General features: G+C 43.1%; 1 protein-coding gene and 1 long non-coding RNA gene across 4 annotated transcripts; both read right to left on the reverse strand.

Moving 5' to 3' along the window:
- Positions 1–376: 376 nt before the first annotated feature.
- Positions 377–21,945, reverse strand: Nep2 (M13 family metallopeptidase neprilysin 2). 3 transcript variants are annotated; one of them, XM_033467709.2, is made up of 10 exons: positions 21,507–21,945; positions 8,544–8,692; positions 6,468–6,566; positions 6,064–6,309; positions 5,612–5,823; positions 4,973–5,149; positions 3,826–4,320; positions 3,458–3,749; positions 3,035–3,285; positions 377–2,309 (listed from the first exon to the last, which is right to left on the reverse strand). In XM_033467709.2, the coding sequence occupies exons 1-10, from the start codon at positions 21,536–21,538 to the stop codon at positions 1,971–1,973; spliced, it is 2,292 nt and encodes a 763-aa protein (XP_033323600.2). In that variant the 5' UTR covers positions 21,539–21,945; the 3' UTR covers positions 377–1,970. The 3 variants fall into 3 exon arrangements, with proteins under 3 accessions (XP_033323600.2, XP_033323580.2, XP_033323591.2); XM_033467689.2 differs by having other exon boundaries at positions 6,468–6,602; XM_033467700.2 differs by lacking the exon at positions 21,507–21,945 and adding an exon at positions 8,855–8,889 and having other exon boundaries at positions 6,468–6,602.
- Positions 20,171–21,500, reverse strand: LOC117218950 (uncharacterized). Its single transcript, XR_004489919.2, has 2 exons — positions 21,111–21,500; positions 20,171–21,031 (listed from the first exon to the last, which is right to left on the reverse strand). It is a non-coding gene; the product is annotated as an uncharacterized LOC117218950 (long non-coding RNA).
- Positions 21,946–23,686: the final 1,741 nt, after the last annotated feature.

The following is a 23,686-nucleotide window of genomic DNA, read 5'->3' on the forward strand; positions in this document are numbered from 1 at the left end:
TGCTTAGATCATATAATGTATAAGAGATAAATGTCAAAGAAAATGCGTTTTTCTCGAAGCTGTATTTTCAATATCGGTGACGAGAATATCTCGAAAAGTACTGTATCGATTTGGGCGAAATTTTCGCAGCCTTTTTTGCATACAAAAAATTTGTCCTTAACGAAGGATTTTTTTCCGTTGAGTATTTCGGTTTTTATAGCCTGGAAACCTAGCTATTTTTCATCAAGAATCTAAACTTTTACTTCGAACGTCTGCCATTTTGTCAAAAATCCTCCATTACTTTTGGTACATGATTTGGGATAACCGTGGACCGCAGTTGCGTATACTTACATTCGCATATATTGTGAATTATTTTTAATAACATTATTAGACGAAAAAAAGTGTTATAATTTCATTTATTTTAAATTCTCAATGCGAGTTATATACATAATACCAGATATCTCTCCGATAATACTTATAATACGATTTATTTTAGTATAATGAACTTTTTATAGAAAATTACATTTTAAATAAATATAATAAACAACAAAAATCTTGGTACATGGTTCGTTAACTTTCAAGATTAACGAAGATTCTATAGTAATAAAATTATATGATTTATCGTTGGTTTACATAGCTCGAGTGTTGAATTATAAAAAGAAAATTATTTTCTCGCGTTCAAAGTGAAATGTTTCTCGTTTAAAGGATTACGTTACTTACAAAATTTTCATTTATTATTATTCAACGGATTAGATATACAACAACGAAAATTTCCGCTAAAACACTTCTTCGATCTCTCTTTATATTAAAACTTTATGCTCAACAAGTACGCTAGATACACATTAATCTATTTAAACTTAAGTTAATACAGTATTGCAATAAATAGGAGTATCGCGGTTCTATGCTAAATGTAACCTTGTCGATGGAAAATGGTAACAAAGAAATTACAATTTCCAAATATACCCTTACGAGGTGGAAGATCGCTATAATATACGTAGATGGAAAAAAGCAAAAAAAAAAACGGTATAAAAGTAATCACAGGCGGTTTCTTCGTTGCCTGCGGTGTAATTGTGTTAATTAGAAACTACGAATAATACTACGTCGTCCAAGTACTTAAAAATGGTAACTCTAATCAACAACCTTATACTGCTCAACGGAGCCTAACGAACATTACACAGATAGCAAAAGCACATTGACTTTGTATGTCCATAGAACAATATTATTTGAAAATATAATTAACAGTTATATATGCGTCCTGTAGTTTTTCTTGCGGGTCACCTTAATGGCAAAACCAAAAGACCGTGTCAGTATTTATTGTCAAACTCCCTATAAAATCATCACAGTTTTAACGCGTGTACGTTTTCTCTTTAAGGACTCGAACCCAATTGTACGTTTTCCGATATATATATATATATATATATATATATATATATATATATATATATATATATATATATATATATATATATATGTTATATATTCTGTCCAACGTAATTCTATTAAAAAATTGTCATGGCGTGCCATCTCGGTTACCTTTTTTTTTTCTTCCTAATCTTATATACAATACTCGCGTCGCTCATATATAACTTTCTCTTATAAAAAGGACTTATGTATTAATAAACAAATGTTACAGCGGTGGATGCGTTACCGGTATAGCCAACCATGCGATTCTATAGTTGTTCACGAGGACGAGGATTCCTCCTGAAATAGCACAACTATGCCCTCGAAATTGAATTTCGTCAGTTCCACCAATAAGTACCGTCACTGTTTTTTACCCCCCGTTCAATGGATACTGTGAGGATCGACCGCAATCCGTTAAAATTCACACGAACTTTATGTGTGTAACAGTTTTTTCGATCGGACAAAATTTAGGTCTCCGGTAGGACCAGAAAGATCCCCGTCGGACCATCGATGTCCCAGAAAGCGTCGAAAGACAACGAGCTTAACCAATGGCAGCCGCTTACTGAGCTCTTCCGTCTGGAGGTCCGCTTTTACCAGACCGAGCACTTCTTTTCGGGATTCATCTTCGAGCCAACTGGACAATTGAAGTCCTCCGAGAACTCCTCCATGTTCGAGAGCGGACCTAGCACACGGAATTTACCCGGACTGTGGAACCCGGTGGTGATGCGGAGCTTCATCGCTTCCGGTCTGTACTTGCTGCACCAGGTGTTCGCCGCACTGATCCAGAACAATTGTTCCGGTGTGTACGGAAGCCCTGGTAATCGCGATTCCTTGTGGTTCCGTTCGACCCACTTTTTGTACGCCAAATACGCCTCCTTTATACCACCGTTGTCGGCTATGTTTTCTCCTTGGGTGTTTATACCATTTAACTGGAAGAAGGTCAAAAAAAAAGAAACGTTCAACGATTATTTGCGTCGATCGGATAACTAACGTTCTATCGGTTCTCCGAACTTCCATCTTGGACAATGCGTTAACAAAAAATCTAATATCCCCTAGATAAAAGTATCTTACATTCGTTAAGAAAATAACACTGACGAATTTATGGGTCGTCGTCGTTATTGTTGGATATAAATCGGAAATATATAATCGAATCATTTCGTTCGCGATCTTCAAGGGAATCTAATTCGAAACATTTTTCTATTTTGAATAGCCGCTATTCCATTTCCACCCATTGTCCATCGTACGACCAACAATTGTTCGGGAATTGGTTGAACAATTGTTCGAAAGAAAATGCCACGATCGTCGACAAAATAAAACAAGCCAACTTCCCGAAGCTGACTAGCTCTCTCCGCACACTTCCCTCGTTTATCTAACGTACTATTTAGCAGCGGCGTGCACCCAGTTTGACCTCCTCGGGTAAGTACAAGCCTGCGTCACAAGTGTCGGCCCGATACTTTTTATCATTCAAGACCGCCGACTAGATTCGCGTATACTATTTGCATAACCCGTGCGATAATACGTGCTTAGACAATGTGTTCGCCTAAAAAGCAGCCCGCCGTTCCGGTATTCCGCGTTCGTACACGATTTTTATCGAGCGATCATTCGAAAACGGTTCACGCACGCTAAAATAGGTGCCGGAGGTTGTTTCGCTTACGTTCAGGCCCACGTCTTCGACCGTGTAATTTCCGTATTGATGAATAATGCACTCCGCTCTTTCCAGATAGTTCTCCTTTGTCTCCGGCTCCCACCAATCGACCAGATTCCCCGCCTTGTCGAACTGCCTGCCCTGATCGTCGAATCCGTGCGTTATTTCGTGGCCGATAACGAACCCGATGGCGCCGTAGTTCATATACTTAGGCCGGTCGTTGTTGAAGAAAGCGCCCTGCAGAATGCCGGCGGGAAATTCTGCGGGCAACGCGTTGCGTAATTAAGCTCTATTATTATTATATAGGTTATATAATAATATTATAATTATTATTATATAATTATAATAATATTATTATTATAATATATATTATATTTTATTATTAGGTTATTTAGGCTCTATTATTATTTAGCTCTGTTTAGAAGTACTCACGAATACTGTTCTCGATGGACGAGTAGTACGCGTTCACAACCGCCGGCCTTCCGTGCGTGATCCAATCGGTCTTGTTCACGGGCTTCCTCAGTTTCCCGAACGAGTACTCCAACCCGAACAGCGTCAGGTTCAAGATACCCTCCAAATAATTGTCGGTGGTCAGTTCGAGTTTCTGGTAGAAGTCCTCGAGCTTCTTGTCGTCCAGAAGTTCGTCGGGGTACGCGATGTGGCTGGACATCGACGCCGCCTTGTCCAGCGCGCTCTTCCTCGTCTCATCGTCCATCCAACCGACCTGAAGGATGATCTCGCATATCATCTATTAGCAACGAGTTCGACGTAACAATGCACCGCGAGACAGTTAAACGCACCTTCTTCAGTATCTCTTTGAATTCCTCCCGGATGTCGGCCACCATATCCAAAGCGTTCTTCTTCGCGTCCTCCTTGAAGTACTTTCGAACGTACATGGCGCCGACGCTGATGCCCAAGCTACCGGAAACGGTGTCGATACACTCCTTCCATCTCGGCTCCCTTTCCGTCCTTCCGCTCAACGCCGTGGAATATTGCAGCTGCCTTTTGCGGATCTCCTCGGTAAGATAGCTCACGGACGAGGCGGCAGCCCTCCACATCACATAATTTGCTTGGACCCTCTTAGGCGTGCTGGCCAATAGCTCCTCCAAGCTCGAGATGTAGCTGAGAACGCTGACGATTACGACTTCGTCGTCGTCCACTTGGAGATTTGGCGCCAGAAGGGTGTTGAAGTATTCCTTCCACGGAATGCTGCGGTAACTCTTCGACAAATCCCGCACGGTCATGGGGTTGTAGAGGAGGGTGGCGTTACGGCGTTTCTCGTTCGGCAAAGAAATCTGCGGGTCGACGCTTCCGATGAGTACATTCACGCATTGTCATTTTAATCGATAGCTATCGAAACGTGTCAGTTATTTAACCCCTTGCCATCACGAGCCTGACACGTGATGGAGATTTCTAGTAATAACCTGTTAAATATGAACGCTATTTCGCTCTCTTTAGTACGAATAAAATTCTGATTTCTTTTAATCGGTATTTAAACGTTTAAGTAAATGTAGACACGCGATAAATACAGATTGTCTTTTTTCTTCTTAGAAATTATTACAATCGAAAAACTTCTGATCGTTGTAACTCTGAAAGGGTTAAGGGGTTAATCCATTGTTCTCCGAAGAAAGCGACAGTGTAAGTTCGAAATTGGAATGTTTCTGTTTCTTTCATTGACTTATCCTGATGCTGCATATTCTCAATTTTCTCGTAAGTGAGGGAATCGAATTTATAATTTCGATTCTCTAAAGGAATCGAATAAAAATTGCGTTCAATCGTTACGCGGTATCGCTGTTTTAATCATTTTAAATCTTCATAGCTTTTAGTCTAATTTCAAGCCTTCGTAGTTCTGTATTTTTCCTATTCATTTTCGTAACGAATAAATCTACGATCTAATAATAAATTAGTAGAACACTCGGAACTTGAATCGTTGCTTTTCATACTTACATTAGCAAGCTTCATCTCAAACTCCAGCGATTGCCTTAATTCCGTTTTCGCCGTAGCCTTGTCAACGCCTAGAATTGCCGCGATATCCACCATATAGTTGTAGTACGCTTGCACGATTTTGTCATCGAAACCCTTCGACAAATATTCCCTCGAGAGTCCAAGGGATGCTTGATCGAGCTGTAAAACCATATTCCTAAACAGGGTGTCCTAAAATTATGGTACAAGCGAGAGGTTCCCGAGGTCATTCGAAGTAATTTTTTTTCCTTAGCGAAAATGCCCACCCTGTATACTACGTTTCCATTACAGTATGGACACGTTGGCATTGAAATCGGCGCGGCGTGTACGAACGCTCTTTAAAACCGCACGCTGCAACATTACCGAGACGTTAAGAGTTTCTGTAAACATTGATTTATCCACTTTCCCTCTCTGCACATAAGTCGTTAGCCATTATTGCATTACATAATACCGCTAAGTGTAATGTCTTTCAAAACGCGGGAAAACGTGTAATTTACACCGGTGTTTTATTATTACCCGTGCGCCATACCACTGTACACGCTTGCAACAACACGCCACGCGCAAACTTCGTCGAACAAACTTGGAACAACAAATAGAAATTGTGTTCTTCGAGTTCTTACGTACATCGATTATTCGTTTGGTGCTATTCTTCAGGTCGACGCCGATACTGAAATCGATAAAGTAATCGACCGAGTATCCCATCTGGCGGAACTTGTACACAGATTCCTTCCAATTAAATTCGGTTTCGTTCCAATTGTCGCCTTCCAGCAGCGGCCAACCACCGAGTTTCTTTAAAATGTTTAACAGCGGCTGTAAACCCTGCTGTTCGATCAGTGCTGAAACGAATGTACATTATCAAAGTCCACCCTCGAATTTCGTAGGTTTTTGCAATGAAATATAGAAACGTTGTTTCGGCGAAGGCAGCGAAGTTGAAAAGGGCTGGTTTAAATTAACCAGCAATTTTTAATGCGATACAAGTTGAGCGAATTTTTCAACACATTTTTTGCAACAAACGTCGACACAAGACGTCAATTGAACCATCGGTCACTAGGTTTCTCAAACGATACGCTACTCACTCTTGTTCATGCAAGCTTTGTACAAATTCTTCGCCAGCCTGAACGGTTTCGGCTCGTTCGGCGCGCTTTTTTCCTCGATGCTGGCTCTCAATTGGTTCTGCAACTCGTCGCTGATCTCGGTGAACGTGTTCACGCTGGTTTTATCGTCCGGGATGCTGGTAGTCTCTAAAAAGCCACCGCAAGCGAAGTCGTAGAAGTCGTCGCACGGTTCTATCTGCGTGTCCATGTTCTTCAATATCCTGGATGCTGAAGAAACCCCCCAAACGAACGATCGCAATTAATAAGAATTTCAGCGTATCAAGGTACAATAATATTCACAAGTATATATATAAGTATATATATATAATAATATAATATAATATATATAAGTATATATATAAGTATAGTATAGTTTCGATACGAACCAGTGTGCACGCATTCCGGGGTGTAGCACACGTCTTCGTCGCAGGATGGTACGTTCACCGTTTGAACTTTCGGCTGCTGATATCCGTTCAAGGCGTTGGCTGTGTACGGTAATTCCTCTGATTTAACAGGTGGATCTATCTCGTGCGGGTGCGGATGCGATTGCAAAACAAAATGCAAGACGATGCTGTTAGGGATTGTTAGTAATAGCGTTTGTGTAAGCTGCGGCGATAAACTGTTTGCTTGCTTGCTCTATTAACGCATAATTTTGTTTAGAATGCGCGAAATTCGCGAGTCGCAAGATCGATGAGTGTATTATCCCGGGGGGTTAGCATCCCTTGAAGTGAATTTACGCAAGAAAAAAATTGCGCGATACGATAAAAGTTTCAGAATTTCTGAAATTTCCAGCTTGAGGGAAATACCAGTTGCAATACCAAATTTCAATCGACGTTTAAGTTGTCTACGAATAGATCGATTACAAGATCGAGGGTGTTCGATAAAGATTCGTTTCGTTCCGACGGAAATCTTGGTACGGCGAACAAAGGTATCGTTTGATCGTTGACTAAAAAGCGTTACATAAAAATCTACAAGCCAGCCTCCGTCGACTCCGAGTCCTTAAGAGGCTGTTAAACGTAAGCCGCGAGATTTGCGATCCGCGGTTGTATTTCAGAAGCGCTGCCTCAACGCAGCGATCTATTATTGATCCCCTTAATCGATCGAATCAGCCTCTGCCCGCGCACGCGAGGAGAAAGAGAAACAACTTCAGTGGCGCCCGACGATTGACGATTATCCGGCAAGACATCAATATTTTCCGATGATCTCTAAAACCGTGCCAGTGATTCAGACTCTTTTATGAACTACCCCGGGCGGTCCGCGATCGACACTCGATCAAAATATACAGTCGGAACCACCCCCGGGGTGTTTCCCGTGGCTGTTCTCCGAGAAGGTGTGACCGAAACGAATGATGACCTGGTCCGAATGAGTAATTTTCAAAACAATGATAATTTACACCGATGCGTCAGAGCCGGCACCGCTCGCTGACGTCACCGTGGTGGTTCTTGACGTCGAATTACGCGTTCCGAATTAACCGATTGCCATTTCCTATCTCGGATCGTTGTAACAAAGTCGGCGAGGGAGAAAAGAAACGTAAGCAGCCGCCGGCGTTAGTTGAACGGTCTGTTAAAGCGATCGAGGAAATCGTGGTGCTGCGCGTGCGGTTGCAATTGCCGGACGCTCCGAGCCGAGATGTCGTAAATTCGGGGTGCACGAGAGAGCGAAGGGACAGAGCGAGAAACGTCGACCATGCAAATATAATTGACGTTTATATATAATATAATTGATCTTTGACAAGAAATTTCCAGATTCGTTTGCGACAAAATTGCGAAAAGCACTCCGCCGGGAAAAGGAAACGCGATGGAAGCAAGGAAACAGAAATGTTGCACGTTAGCATGGAACAATTTTTATAAAACGAATATCACAGACTGTCACGGCGATACCGGTTTCCCAGTTTCATTTCGCATAGGCATCTATATTTTAACGACTTTCTAAGGAGGAAAATGGCGAGAGACATAGTTGCAACAAGAGTTTCTTGGTTTCTTGGAAACAACGACGTTGCCTTCTCAGAACAATAATAATAAGATTTGATTTTTCAGTCTGTGCGGGCAAACTCGAGATAATTTTATCAATCAAATTTGTTTATATTTCAAGAGCCGATGAAAGCGTAACAACTGTTTGGCTCGTAATATTCAATTTCACGTACATAAAACACACCGGGTCATATGAAATGAAAAAACCGTAATTTGGCTTCGAGTGCAAAGGGTTGAACGGTACTTTCGGTCCTTCGACACGAACATACGGGTCACTGAAAAACGTCTATGTATAGAACAGCTTCATAAACTCGACCTCCGCGTGTCGAATTCCGCAAAAATCAGCGTGTCACAGTCGAGCGACATTTATTGCAAGCAACAGTTGCAACGAGCGCAATTTCAGATGCACGTAGCCAAGCGTTTTCAGGCGGAGAATGTGTACGAATTAATTGTTTCATCGCTGCACCGGTGGATAGCAGAAGAGATTCTTACCGCTGCTCGACGGCGTGTTGCAAGATGCGGTGTTCGCTGCAACAATTGCGATCGCGACTACCAACGCGATGCACAAAAGGACTCCGGAAACTGCGATTACAGTTAACCCCCGTTCCAGTCCTGACCGCCTCTTCCACCATGTCGGATTCCTAGAAGAAAACGGAATTGCTTCTTCAACGTTTCTGCCGATTTATAATCAACGAGAAGAATGATTTACGATCGACGAGAAAAACGAACGAAACAATTTATGATTTACAAGCAATGATTTGGATGTCGCTGCTGTTGTTTTCCGAACAAGCGCGGCTACTTACCGTACCTCGTTTTTAAACATGATTCAAAAACGAAACATGCAGAATATTTTACACGAATTTCCGTGTTCGCGATGCGGTTAACCCAAACGTCACGTAAACCGGAAACGATCGGACCGAAAATTCGTCGGCGAATAACAATCGAACGCCGCTATTCTGCCCGCTCCGTTCCCGTTTAACGCGGCGATGGGCAAACTTCGCGGTCTTCTTATATTTATCCTTGAACGGTGACGGCGAAACAGTAAAACTCGCAAAGATCGAAGTTGTCTGCGGTCGCGAGCGATAAAATTTAGCGTTTAACGTCGGAGCGTCTATGATGTTTCTAGGTAACGGCGCCGGTAGTCCTTGAATTCTATGGTGAGCGAGACGCGACGAGATCGAGAGCCTCCGGATCGGAATCGACGATACCCAACTGCGCGAGGTTTCCTCTCGAGTAGGCGACGCGACGGCATTTAATCGTGCGAAGCGGAACAATCTCGAGACTTTGTTTGAAAAAAAAAAAGAAAAACGACTCGAAACGGTGCTTAAAGCACAGCGCGTACGAGAATACGCGGGAGAAACGCAAGTCGCGACGCTTCGCAAGTGCGACACTTTGTCGAAGAATAGAAGTATTTTACGATTATGCTGCAGCTTTACGTAAGTTGCAAGATGAAATATGCAAGCAATTACTCGGCGCGAGTCCTCGCATAAATAAGCGCGCGTCCATTATAAGATTACCATACAATTTTGCACCTACAAGGCGGACTGCCGTGGTCGAAATACAAGTCGCGAGCCGGCGGCTCTATTTCGGGATAATATTCGAACGGAAGATTTTTTTTCCAAAAAAGAAAGCCGGCGTTTCCGCCGAAACCGCGGCGCTTGTTTGTTCCAGGCAGCGTAGCTATTTCCGCGAGCGTTGTTACCTCGGAAATAAATGATCATTGTCCAGCGTGTCACAGCGAGCGTCTCATTATGCAATTGAGGCTCAACAGTGACGATGTAACAATTAATTATAGGTGTCCCACCGGTGACCTTCGATCGAATCGATTCGGACGGACTCGTTCTCCGTTTCCGAATGCACCCCGACGCTCGTTTCGAGGATGTCGAGGTTCGTTCCTGTTCGTTTTTCGCGGATCAAAGGGAGCGTTTCGCGAAATCCGTGTCCACGAAGGACGACACGGCAAAGGCGTTTATCGGAAAGCGGGGAAAGAGCCCGTGATTTATCCTTTCACCCTCGGGAAATAATCGGCCGGGGAACGAAAATTTCGCAACCACGCGGCCGGGCACGCTTTTACGGCGGCGTTTGTTGGTAGAAGTAGATTGCCCCTCGATAGCCAGAAGTAGATTACACCGGCCAAGTGCGGCGGCCAAGCGTGAACTAATACGGCTGCCACGGTAGATTGTTCCGCGGTCTCTCGGATGGATACGGCATTTCCAATTGTCCGCGTTCGAACATTTGTCGCGTTCGAAACGCGTTAAATTTCCGCGTCCTCCTTGACACAGTTGCCCCGATGCGCCTAATTGTTTTCTCGGTTTAGCGGCTGCTCTCGCGTCCAGCCTAATGACGGCTTCTTGCCTTTTTTACCTCCGCTGACCCAGCCGATAATTAGGAAAATGGATGCCGCGGAGGCGGAGACATTCCTCCCCGCAATTTAGGGTTTGCGTCTATTGTTAATTACCGGCTCCGTAACGCGAGTCACGAGAGAGAGACTGCAATAAGACTGTTTCACGAGTAGATAATCGGTACATCGGCGAAGTCATTTTTATCCTTAAATCTAAAGAATACTTCTCTTAAACAAACCGCGGCGATATTGGTTGTGACATTACAACGAGGCTCATCAATACGGCAGAGTCCAAGGCCAACTGGATTCAACTTGTTACCTGTCACGCACGGACGCTAGATAGTATTGTCGAGTGGCGAAGCTGAAGTTATCAGTGACAGGTGTATCAGCTAACAATATTGCGGTTGTTCGATGTCAGAGTAGACTTCCAAAGAACTAGGACACCGATCAAAATTCCGGTTGACGCACCCCGGATACATCGGTCGCTGTTCTTTCACCCAGGATTAGAAATTAATTGTCGTACGTTCGAATTAGTCAGGACCTTTCGATCGACGACGAAAGATCTCCGATAATCTCTCCAGTCTCGACGTCGGCGATCGATTCTAATTTGCGCGTGCCTTTTTCAGGACAGCCGTCGCGTCGACGGGAATTAGTAAACCGCGACGGCATTAATTACTCGTTTTCTATCTCGTGGAAACCGCGGTCGTTAAGAAAGCATCCGCGGTAGAAAAATTGCGCAAGCTTTAATACGATTCGAACGACCGTCGAACAAACAGTCTCTCTCTCTCTCTCTCTCTCTCTCTCTCTCTCTCTCCGAGCTTCGTTAAAAGCATACCTTCGTCCCCGGTAAACGATTCAGCAGACATCGCGCCGGAGGCCGGTCGATTTCGTAATCGTACCGACGACCCTAAGGCCGGCCGTATCCCTAGCGTACTCGAGACCTGTGCAACAAGGGCAGCGTAAACAAATTAGGCTCGTTAATGCGGCTTCCCGGGTGCGCGCGGTTTAGCGAACGACGCCGAGCACACGATGAAGTTCGCGGCACGATGTAAAGTCGAGTGTATTGACCTCCTCCAGGGACAGTTTGCATCGGGACGCGTTGCATCGTTCCGCGACGGCCAAGTCAATGGCCTGCACGCGCACGAGAAACCTAATTGCCAGCTTTTCAGATCGGCAAAGGGAAATCGTTCGCCGACGACGCGTCGCGGCACGTCGCCGCGGCGGAAGCCCGCGGTGGGGTGAGACGACGAAGTCTCGTCGAAATCAAAGAGCTTTCGACGGAGAGAAGATAAAGCGGTGATATTTTTTTGTTACGTCGAAGCTGAAATGTTGCGGAATAAGGGAAAATAGAGAGAATTTGAAATATCCCAACGAAATTGTGATTCGTCCGAAGCACCGTGTACAGTTGGATGATTTTTTAATGACACGTTACACATCATTTCCCGTGGATTTTGACGTGCTGATTTCAAATCGCAACGTTCCAGCTTCAACGTGAAGAAGAAAGCTAGCATCGCTCTATCTCGTTTCTGTCAAAAGTTCCTTGATTTTGATACACCTTGGCCGTTTCACCCTGCTGTGCGACGCGTCGCAGCACGACAGCGCGGCGGCGATACGAGACAACAATTTGTCGTTTGCACGCGTCATCGCCGGCTCGCTACTTACGAAAACTCCTAATCCCTCGGAAAGAGCAATCAAATTTCCGTGCCATTAGCCATGCCAGTATGTCGAGCGTGACCGTCTCGCGACGTGAGAACGCGACACCGATCACCCTGACACACTTTGCGCGCCGCGCCAACCCGAATAAAGCGGTGCCGACGAAGGAGCGAAAAGCGAAACAATCGGCGAACAACAGAACCGTGAAAGATCGCGCGGATGCACGGGCATAATCGTGGGATCGATATAATCGAACGCGCGAGAGCTGCGCTCGATGCACATGGCGACGCGGGTTGGAAAATTTCTCGGGCATCCCGGACACGTTTATGGTAGATTCGAATGCACGGTAAATTCTTCCTAATTCGCGCTGTATATTTCTACATGCAAAGTTTTCCATATATAATTTTCCATAACGAAGTAGCACATCGGCAGGTCTACCGGAGACTTCGGTAAAAAGGATTTGTTTGCGTCCCTCTCCATTATCGAAACTATCAAAGTTTCAACACTAATCCTATCGCGTCGATTAAAATGACTGGCTTCGCTTGTCACCCATACGTGGGTGACGGGATTACTGGCGTAGCTTTGAAATTAATTTCCGAGCTGATCTATCGCATCTTTCGAATATGATTAGGATCAACGAGTCGTAAGAATGTCGAGGAAGCAACCGATATCGTGCAACTTAGCCTTTCGATTACGAAATTATATATATTATATATAATTATAATATTATATAATAATATTATAATAATAAATTATAATATATATATAATTATATTATAATAATAAATTATAATATATATATATATATAATTATATATTATATAATTATTATTATTATATATATTATATTATATTAATAATTTAATTTTCTAAAATACTCGAGATTGTCGCAAAGACTCTTTTTCATAGCGCACGATCGATTCGATTTCTCAGGCATACAATATCATCGAAATGGCGACAGATCTGCATAGATTCAGTCTTGTCATCCTTTTAAAGCGAGACAGGCTAGTCTTAGCTAGTCATTAGCTAGTTGTTAATGAGCTTTTTTGTTCGATTGTATACGATTCGGTCGTCTTGGCTGGTGCAGTGTTACAATTCGCGAGAAACGACGGTGCTTCATCCGTAAGAATTTGTTCTTATTAACCCTGGGACGTCGAATCATTTTCACAACTGTACAATTAGCGATCCTCGTGACAATTCTCAGCTTTGTCGGACCTTAATCAGACCTACGGTGAACTTCTTCTTAGATTATGACGTACGACTGAATAAAATTCGAATTTTATTGCTTTTGTTACGGCGTGACACTTCTAGCGATTATATAGTGCTCGCTGATTCTATTTGGAGCGATCATGTAACGGAGTATCGAGGATCAGCATTATGTATTGCAACGGCAAGCGTTTGTTAAAACTGATTAAGAGCAGATGAAATAATGATCTCTAAATATACGGACAATAATAACGAACGGTATGATAATGGTAAAAATAAGCGGGAAGCTTTTTTGCTTCTTTTAACAGCAAAAGCGACTCTTTTAACCGGGGTAAACTAACCCGGACGGTGTCGGCGTAAAAACAAATCATCTCTGAATATTCATTAGTCGATATCTATTCGATAGCACGTGTAACTTGCAAATTTGTAACTCGTTTCTTTTAACGACGCAGATACCGCAGGAGAAAATGTTAGTTTACGTTTCCTGCGTATTTTTTTACAACGTTGCATCGAACAGTCTAAATAACGTTTAAGTCGTTCTCGGAATAAAGCCTAATTAAAAGGTTACGAAACGGTAAATTTTCTTTTTAGACGAATTGGATTCTAGACGGAGCACGAAGCTAAAAAACCGACCGATATTACACAGCGACCATCGGTTTAGTATTATAAATATTTATTTGTAATTGTTGTTATTTGTAGAAAATAATGTCCAATAACAACCGTACCATCGAATAATTAATTGCTGTTTGCGACCAATTAGTTTCGCTGCGAATGAAGCTCGCGATAGAATAAATTAACGTATTAAGAAGTATTCTATTAAATCGTGCCTTTCGATGATAAAATATCGTCGAGGGAACTAATCAAAATTCGCACGAAAATTCGTAGTTTATTGATAATTAAAGTAACTTTTGGACATCCTTTTTTTCAATGCAATTTCATCGTCGCAAAAACGTTGCAAAAATGTCGTGTCCTATCGCGGTATTAGCTAGCATCCGAGCAGAAAGAGGATCCTCCCGTAATTCGTCGACATTTGCCTTCGGGAGGACGGAATTAGGGGACCGATCGATTTCAAATTTGTCGTATCAATGGCTCAGGCAATCACGCAGCGCCGCTAAACATCGTACAAATTGGCGAACAGATATAAACAGCCCCGGCAACGTGTACGTTGATCGTAATGTTCCACGAACACACGTCCAAACTCCGCGCATACTTCATTATAGTTAACGAACGCGGTCCCCATTAATTTCGTAACAATAACGGTTCCTCGAAGAAGCTCTTGTTCGTCTTCTTTTGAACCGAACGATTGGATAATTAATACGAAGATGGTTTCGGTTTAAAACACGAGTTTCATAGTTCCACGTGCCTGAAAATGAAATAATGCAGTGCTTATTGTGCGCCTGATTCGATGATTACGGGTCATTCATGGCTCGATTAGGCCAACTTTTTCCACGTATTCTCAGAGACACCTCTACATAATATTCCTTTCCTACTTCGCTACCTCGCCGCTTCGTCAGTTCGTTGCTTATTCTATATTCCTTGATAACGATCTTCCTGTCCCGGACTTCTTTCAACTGAATTAAACTGCCAATTATCGCGGATTACGCGACAGCCTCATTTCCGCGAATTATGCGATTCGTCTCATTTCAGTTTAAACGCCAAATTGACGATCCTGAAGACCTGATCGCCTTAGACGACGTTTCCTCAATTCCGCAGTTCTGCGCAAAACGGCGAACGACCTATTTGACGCTCGTTAATTCCGAAAATTCTCGTCGATCCGTTTCTGAAAATAGCGCGTTTCAGGTACGCGACATTCTGGAGTTTCGACCAGATGCAACGCAACTTCCGAAGGTGGACCTTGAACGACGGATAACCGACGTTAAGTAATGGTTAACGATAACAAATTTTTATACTGAAATAAATTTTGAACGAGGGAAAAATTCGGGAGAATTTATTGATGGAACTCGGAATTAGATGCTCCCTGCAGGTGAGCGATTAGGTGATCTCAAACCACACGCGATCTCACTTAACGTTTCTTATCACGTTTAACCCGAAGTCACTGTCCAACGCGAACGAGGTTTCCGTGTTTCGCGTATCCGCGACCTCTTAAGGAAATCGGCCAAAAAAAGATGGATCAATGCCAATTACTTAAACGTATTCGGCACGAGAATACTGTTTCCGATGCTCGGAATGTACGTATCACGGTCTCGACCGAAAAGAATGTTAACCGGACTACATATTCGATTGCTTGGCATGTGTTACCTTGCACGATTTTTCACCCACTTACAACTATGTATCTATCAATAGATAGTGATCCATCGATCGAATATCGGGAAAAGCGAAATGCGAAAGATATCGCGAAGCGAAATTCGTTACAATAGAACACGGTTTGCGTTCACTTTTATTCAGCGTTCCATTATTCTCGGCAACGTAATACGATCTAAGTGACATTAAAATACGCACGACAGCGAATATGTAAAAGTATTAGGCACGAGGCGGATGTTGTTCAATTTTAGCGCAGCTTAAATCCCATTAAAGGTATCGGTTTCAACCGGTGTGCGTCGCTTGGAGCAGCCGCTTCCTGTAGAAAGTAACGGACCTTTTGCAGAGAAGCTGAAGAAGTGTGCCCGATATGACAATTATCTGTCGGCGAACGCAACCGGTTATAAGCGGGGAAAAAATGTAAATAAGAACTTTCATTGTGTACACTTGTTTTTAGCAACGTCCGTTGTGTCGAGTGGCGATCGTTTCACGCGGATATTATCGAAACTATTTTCTACCGGCTTGAAACTTTTTGTAGGTGCACCGAGACGACAAGATTGTAGGCGCCGTCGAATGAAATTTGCCGAGAACACGCGATGTTCTAGTTTCAAAAATCGAGTAACATTCGATCCGATCACGGTGAAGAATTTCCGAAAATTTCCGAAAATTTCTGCAAGCTTTTTCGGAATATTCGCGAAAACATCGAAGCCTAGGTTTCGATGGAAATTTTTCGGAACGCGAGAACCTCTCTGGCAAAATTTGTTAGCACTCGACACGAGTTACAATATTGACTCTTCCGTATTGATGCATCGGGACGGCAGACGTTCCCGCGGAATCGTGAAAACCACCAGAAATCTTACGGACGAATCGGACTCGCGTGACGGCGCGTGATCGGGCGAAGTTTAAACAAGATATTTGATTTGTCGTTGTTTGCGTGTTTATATCCGAATGAACGGAATCGATTTCAAAATGAAACGTGTACACGACGCCCGTCGGCGATTGTTTTCAAATATTTGCACGGTCAGCGGCGGCTGTATCTCTGTTTTATAATCCTTCGATACGCAGAAAGTCGCGGAAAAGCGACGCCGGGTTTTGCAACATCGTCCCGCGCCGCTTTCATAATTCATGCGGGCACGAAAAGCTTGGTCTTCGCTTCCCTTTATTTTAAATCGCGAGATTTCTCCCGGACGGTTGTCCCGACGAACCCGGGCAGGTCGCTTTCACTTCTCCTCTTATGAAATTGTTGCAGAAATTTCAGAAAAGAACGCCTCTTTCCTAGATCCGGTCCGCGTTTCATGAATTGCAATCGCTCTCGAGTTGTACGCAATTCGAAACTTAAAACAGCATTTTTAGCCATTTTTAGCGGTAGCAATCGGGAATAAAAAGATGCGCGTCCTCGCGAGTTTAATGCGTCGAATGCGCGCGAATTCGCAGGAAACTGTCGACTAATAATCCAGATAAAAACAGGATTTTGCTTGGAGCTTCGATGGTCGGTCAAGGGCTCGCGTAAAAGACCAGGAATTATTTTCGTAATGAGAAATGTTGTCGCGCGACCGAGCGTTGAAAAATAAATTTCTCGACGATATTGCACGTTCGAAAGCGGAGTTATTGATCGTTAACAGAATTCACGATGGAGGAAGTACAAGTTTGCCCCCGTGCTCTCTTTATTAGATAGAAACGAATTTAATTAAACCGTCGACTATGGAGTTTTCGACGAGCAATGACGCCGCGTCGTCGTCGACGCGACGTTGCTTATGGTCGCGGAATAATGCGCGCCACAGGTATCGTAACAGAATAATATCGTCGTACGGGGTTCCGGCGTAAAAGCATCGGCGGCTTCTAAAGAGCAATATTTCCTGCCACGACCCGATGCAAACACACTTCATTTTCCCAGAAACTCCATCGGATCGCAGAAACGTTCAACATCGAATTAGAACCACGTATTTTTATAGCCAGCTTTCCGCGTAACGAGCACTAATTACAAAATTTACATACAATGTTCGACGTGGCGATTGGTACAGAATAAAGTTCTCGTTCGCTTTCTTCTCGCTTTCTCCCGTTTATCTTTACGATTGTTATTTCTCATGTTCGATTCTACGATCCTTGAGAAATCTACTTGCTATTAATTCGAAATTTCTTTCTTCTTCGAATAGCATCGCGCGCGAATCGCGGTTTAATTGTCGTTAACGGGATGATTAGAATTGCAACGAGATTCCCAAGACACAATAAAATTTCACTAAACATTTACACCGTTGAACTAAATTTCTTCTTCCCTTTAGTTTCTAATTTGTCTCCGATTCGACGCGAATTTCTCGTTCATTCGTTTCCAGTTGGCATCAACCAGAAACCTATAATTATTGTTCGAACGAAAGTTAAACATTTTCAGACGATAGGATTTGCAATGCAAAATAAAGGGGTTCTTGAAGTTATTCGAAGCAACTTTTTCCTCGGCGAAAATGCAATCCGCGGCTTCGTTTGCGAGTTATTAGCGGAAAACGGTGACCAATGCGAGGCGAGATCAGATGGCGCGAGATGGCCGAGCCAATCAGCGGAACCGGGGCTCGTCGACTGGACCGCCTCGCGCCAGTCGAGCTCGCCTCTCATTGGTCAGGGTTTTTCGTTGATAACTCGCAAACGAAGCCGCGGATCGCATTTTCGCTGAGGAAAAAGTTGCTCGAAATGGCCTCGGGAACCCCTCGTTTCCGGATCAGCGAGACGTTTCTCGGACACCCTGTAGATTCATCGATGATCGAGTAGAGTGTCGATCCGTGTACGAGCAAGCACACTAGCGTATCTCGAGATGGAGTATGATATCGTGGAACGTGAAACTAGCTTTGAAGGACTTTCACCGCTACGAGTTTGAGAATCGATCGAGCATACGTTCGTTGCGACTTACAAGCTCGCGCGTACGTTCACCACGCGTTTCCTCTTCTCCAGAATACGTGTCCCGTATACAAACCTCGATCGCAAAACATTTTTGACGCAATCGTCTCTCGCAAAACACCTGCCGACCGTGGACAAAGCCACACGGACGCGCGCGCACATACGATTCGCAATTACGTGCAACGCGATACAGTCGCGTTTCGTTGGAACCGCAAACACCGGCAAAAATTTCGGCGAAATCCTGCCGAAACAAGAAGGAACGAAACGTGTTTGCAGAGAAGGGAAGACGTTTGCTTATGTTTCACCGCGCTTCGGCGGCTTCGCGTTTCGCAAAATTACTCCGATTACCTTTTAAACAGAACTCAGTCGTCGGGTTAATTAACCGAAGACTTTCAAGTTTCTTTCGTAACGGAGAAATTGGAGAATCTCGACGCCCCGCGAATTCTCTCGTTGAAGCCCGCCGCAACGGGAGAATTTAATCGCGCAGGCTTTTCGAAATGCCGCGCGAGTTCTCGCGGAATTCGTTGACGATTCGTATCGATTCGCGCGCGCGAATTTCATTGTTGTCCGCGCGGCAAACTCGGCGCGCGCGTGGAAAAGAAATCGGGCAAGTTTTATAGTTAAAGACCTTCGAGATCTCGCCGGCGGCACTTTTCCTAGCCGCGAAACAGGATCTTTAGCAATGCCGTGTTAATTGGTTCTACAAAGTAGGAAGTGTATTAGAGCCGGAGCGGATTCGATTTTATCGCTGTTTTAACTCTGTCGCTTGCCGAAGGAGGACACGGAAAGATCGCGCGAAGCTTAAGTTCACAGCGAATGAAATACGAAGCATGGCATGTGAAACTGAACGTTCAACATAAATACATTTTCAAACAGAAAATTAACGAAGCAGAAAGTAGCACTTGCACAAACTCTTTCGCTAAAAATAAATAGACGAGATCGCTTTAACCTGAAACCGATTTTACAGAGTGGTAAGAATATGTTCGTGATTTCGACTATGTTTGCAGCGACTGCAGAAATGTTCACCATTGGAAACACAATGCGATGGAACCGCGCGTTTCCACGATAATTATTATCCAACTCGAAAATCAATTTCTACGGCTTCGCAGAATTTTGCCAGCAGAATAATGGCAGAGGTATAGCGTAACATCAACGCCTGGGCGGCGTGCTTATCACCGCGGATGTCGACCTGCATTGAAATCACACGATTTCTCGCCGAAACGTTCACGGAATATTTATTTACAGGAATATTTCTCGTTGGTTACGTCGTCCAGTCCTCGGGCACGTTTTATATTTCACGATCCCAGGGCTGCGTTTTTCGGTATAGTCATTCGTAGCATGCCGCTAGTCTCGCTTCCTTTCTCCGATATGAAAGTGTAACAAATAAGTCGTTTTAATAGTCAGCAGATGAGAGTTCTTGAAATAGGAAAGTCTCGAGTGTTCAAGGGAAAGGAAAATATGAATCGATCTCTTGTTAAATAATTCAATCGTTTCTTTACAAATCCGGGAGCTAGACTCCCGAATTTCATGTTGCCGATTCGACGGCAGTCATCCTTTGCTGGTCAATGCTAGATCGCTTGTTGCAATCCCACCGTTGTCTTTTTACTCCGTCGAGAACAAGAAAGAAAGGACTCGGATCGGTGCGACTTTTAGATCTATTTTTGCGATACTTTCATCGCGTAGCTATGGATATCTGAATAGGATGACATAACGAGCAGTTATTTCCTGGTTATATGGTTCGTAGTATAATACGAGCCACGTTAATAAAATATAGCTCTTCAAATTATTGCACATCTTGGAAATGAAAGTATTTTATTCTCAATTTTCAATATAACCAGATAAATTTAACAGAGTCAATTTATGAAGTAAAAGTTCTTCGTAGCAAGAACTTTTATAAATTATGTAAGCAATTTAGGACACGATCGCTTTATAGTTAAATAATCATTTCCTCGTACACGCGAATAATAAATTATTGCTTGAAATCGATGCATTTTTGAGCCGTACATTTTTAATCGAGAATATCATTGAATAATTACAGCGAATACTGTGCGTAAAATTGTTCGACGAAACTATTTACCTTAAAAAAGGTATGTTTGTATTTTCCAAACACAAGTACCAGAACTTATAATTAAATGAATAACATTTGTAGAATACATCTGCCTCGTGACATTAATTTAGATTCACCCTGTACGACTGGACCGAGGACAGTTGAACAATGACGACAATGATATTTTTAGTGTAAAATCGAGGAAATCGAAAGGGAAGCGTCGTACGGACCACCCCGGCACGATCGATGTTATTGTCCTTGCAGTTCTAGCTCAAAAGCAGTTCCCGCCGACGATCATTATCAGCGTTTCTTCGCGGTAAACAGACAGGCACGTTCTATTTGCAGGGTACACGACCAACGAGATAACGAATCCCTTTTTTCCGTGAAATTATCGCGATTGCAGTGATTACGGGGCCCGTTCGCTGTTGCCACAACGCGATCCGTTATCTCGGTGCCATACGACAATGCATCCGACAGTTTCGGCAAGTTCGGTAGTAGATAGGGAATGATTTCACAAGTAATCGGAATCTTGTATACTAAATCAACGATGCGATAAGCCAGCGCGAAACATTGCCAAACGCGTCGGTGATACTGCGAACACAGGAAACATGGATTTTTAATAATAATAAACACGCGCACACACGCGTATTCGATATTTCCTTGTACCGACCGGTTTATCGTCGCTTTATATCTCCCTTATCCGTGCGCTTTATCGGTCAATGAGACGCGTTCCAAGAGCCGAGAAATAATTGAAAGGTGAACCAGCGTCGTGAAATATTCGCGACGCGTAAAACCCAGCGAAGCACGCCACGAGCATTAGCCACGATTTAGGATGCTTTTTTGTCTTTTCTTTTATTTAGGAACACGCGCCGATCGGCGCTTATTATTCGAGCGGCAGCCGAAACGCGTGAACGTTAAATTTCGCCGACGAAAAATCCAGCGATTCGTCGCGGAGCGAATTACCGTCGACCGCTTGTACTCGCTCGATACGCTCTCGCGTTTACGGAGTCCCGAAGATTCTGTCCATTTTTTCGAGCAACAATCGTGCACGCGAATGGAAACTCACTTAATAACTGTCTGCTTCATGCTGTTTGTCATTCTGGACACTCCTCGGGACTGTTTCTCGTTCACCGGCGCGCGTCTTCTATCTCGGTGGATCTTCCTCCTCCTCGGAACTTGTTCACCGACACATTACCACATGTACACACTTTGTCCTGTGCTTCCGATTAACAATCTTCCGCCACTTCCAGTTTCCTTCTCAGGCCGGCACCGTACCCGCGTTTCCCGGAAACGGCGTTCTCGCTCCGTTTCGGCGTCGCTCGGAACTGGATCCTCGCCTCTTCGTTCCGAGCCTTTCGGGTTTTCGATGTCTCCTTTCCTTTCTCGGGGAGGATTTTCGATCGATATTTTTTGTTTTCGGGAGAGGGCTGGGGACTAGATTTCCTTTTCGCCGGAGTCCGGATGTGGATCGGTTTGGACTGTTAGCGCCGGACTGAAGGAGCACGCGCATCTCTCGTCGTATTTAAACGCCCTCTCCCTACCTCTTTCGCCCTCTCTTTCTCGTTTCCATTCCGTCGCTCCGCGTTTCGGTTATCTACTCTTCCTTTTTCCGTACTCGCGGAGACGTTTTGCTCGATTTGCTGAAAATCTGCGATTTGACCGCGCAACCTACACAACCGTGAAACGACGCGCAACTCGCCCGAAATCGTGGACAAAAGTAGCGTTTCCGTTTCGGGAGCAAGCTAGTTACGGCGAGCTGGATTCAATTGTATTTTAAATGGCGAATAGCAGATATTTATATTATATATTATATTACATTATTTTGGATCTAAAAGACTGTGCTTTTAAAAATAAAGTATTCCTCTCGTTGCAACGAATTTTTAAGATAACACTTCAAGTAGCGTTTCTGAAAATATTTGTGCCATAGTTCGGAATATTTGATCTGTTTCATTTATTATCAACGAATAAAATTACTTTATTTTATTGAATCACAAGAGAACCTTTACTCGCTTAAACGGAAACGAGTAAACCTTTTTACTTCTAAGAAAACAAGTGCAATTGTCACATTTGAAATTTGCCCACGAGTTCATTTGCGTGATCGAAGCTTGTGAATTAACATCGAAATGAATCAACAATGTGCGTTCGACGCGTTCCTCGAGCTGCTTGTGCCCAGAAAAATGACGATAACATCCTAAACCACAAAGATCCGCAAAGACAACGGAGAGTGAGTCTTGTACGGGAAACGGGGAGGCTAAACCGAAAGATGCTACTATTTTATAAATAAACGTAAATTAATCTCGTTTCAATGTAGAGAAAAGAATAGAAAAGTGAGCAAATAATAATATTAAAATAAAATATATAAATATCCTGATATAAATAATATAAAATAATATTATATTTATAATATTATAATAATAATTATAATAATAAATAATATTATAATCCTAAATATAAAATAAAATCCTGATATAAAATTGTGCTACTTTCAAGAGCTTATTACAAGGAAACGGATACATCGAAAATTGTTCGTTTCTATAATATTTGTCAAGAATCGACACGAGCTTTATACATACCGCGTTGACGAGCTGTCGAACGATACGCAAGCTTCTTGATTTTCACCATTGAGTTCTTTTATTCGATGTCTCCGCGAACCACGGGTACGGCGTGCGTCAGTGATTTCCGAAGCATCGAACAAATTGGTTTCTTCCTCTCTATGCCCGACACCGAGATTACTATGCATTGCGGAAGCATTTATTTTGTTCCGATGAACACCGATGCGTGATGTGCGCGCGTTGCACGCCAAAGCTTGGAAAACAATGCGAAACCTGCATCGAGTGGAATCGCTTCAACGGTAATGGTGCGATTAGAATTTTTATACCGTTAGGGTTGTCACTTTTACTTGTGCGTAGCCTTGCCATTTTCGGTAACTCAATTTGCCGTGTCCCTTGTTAAACAATTTGCAAACTTGTACGTGTACATTTCTGTCTTTCAACGATTTTCTGCTAACAAAAATACATATATAAATAAATATATGTATATAAACGTATTTAATAAAAATATAAAATAATATAAAATATATATATAATAATATATATAAAATATATAAAAGGCATTTAAATTAGTAAACCTGAACACGATATTAATTTGCTGTTCAAGTTTCTGCGAATATCTACTTTATTTGCTTGAAATGTTGATCTCTGTGTAATATATCTTAGATTTCTTTAATTTAAGTTTGCTATCTTATCG

This window comes from Megalopta genalis, chromosome 6 (genome assembly GCF_051020955.1).
Source record: "Megalopta genalis isolate 19385.01 chromosome 6, iyMegGena1_principal, whole genome shotgun sequence".
In the NCBI taxonomy this organism is placed as follows: domain Eukaryota; kingdom Metazoa; phylum Arthropoda; class Insecta; order Hymenoptera; family Halictidae; genus Megalopta; species Megalopta genalis.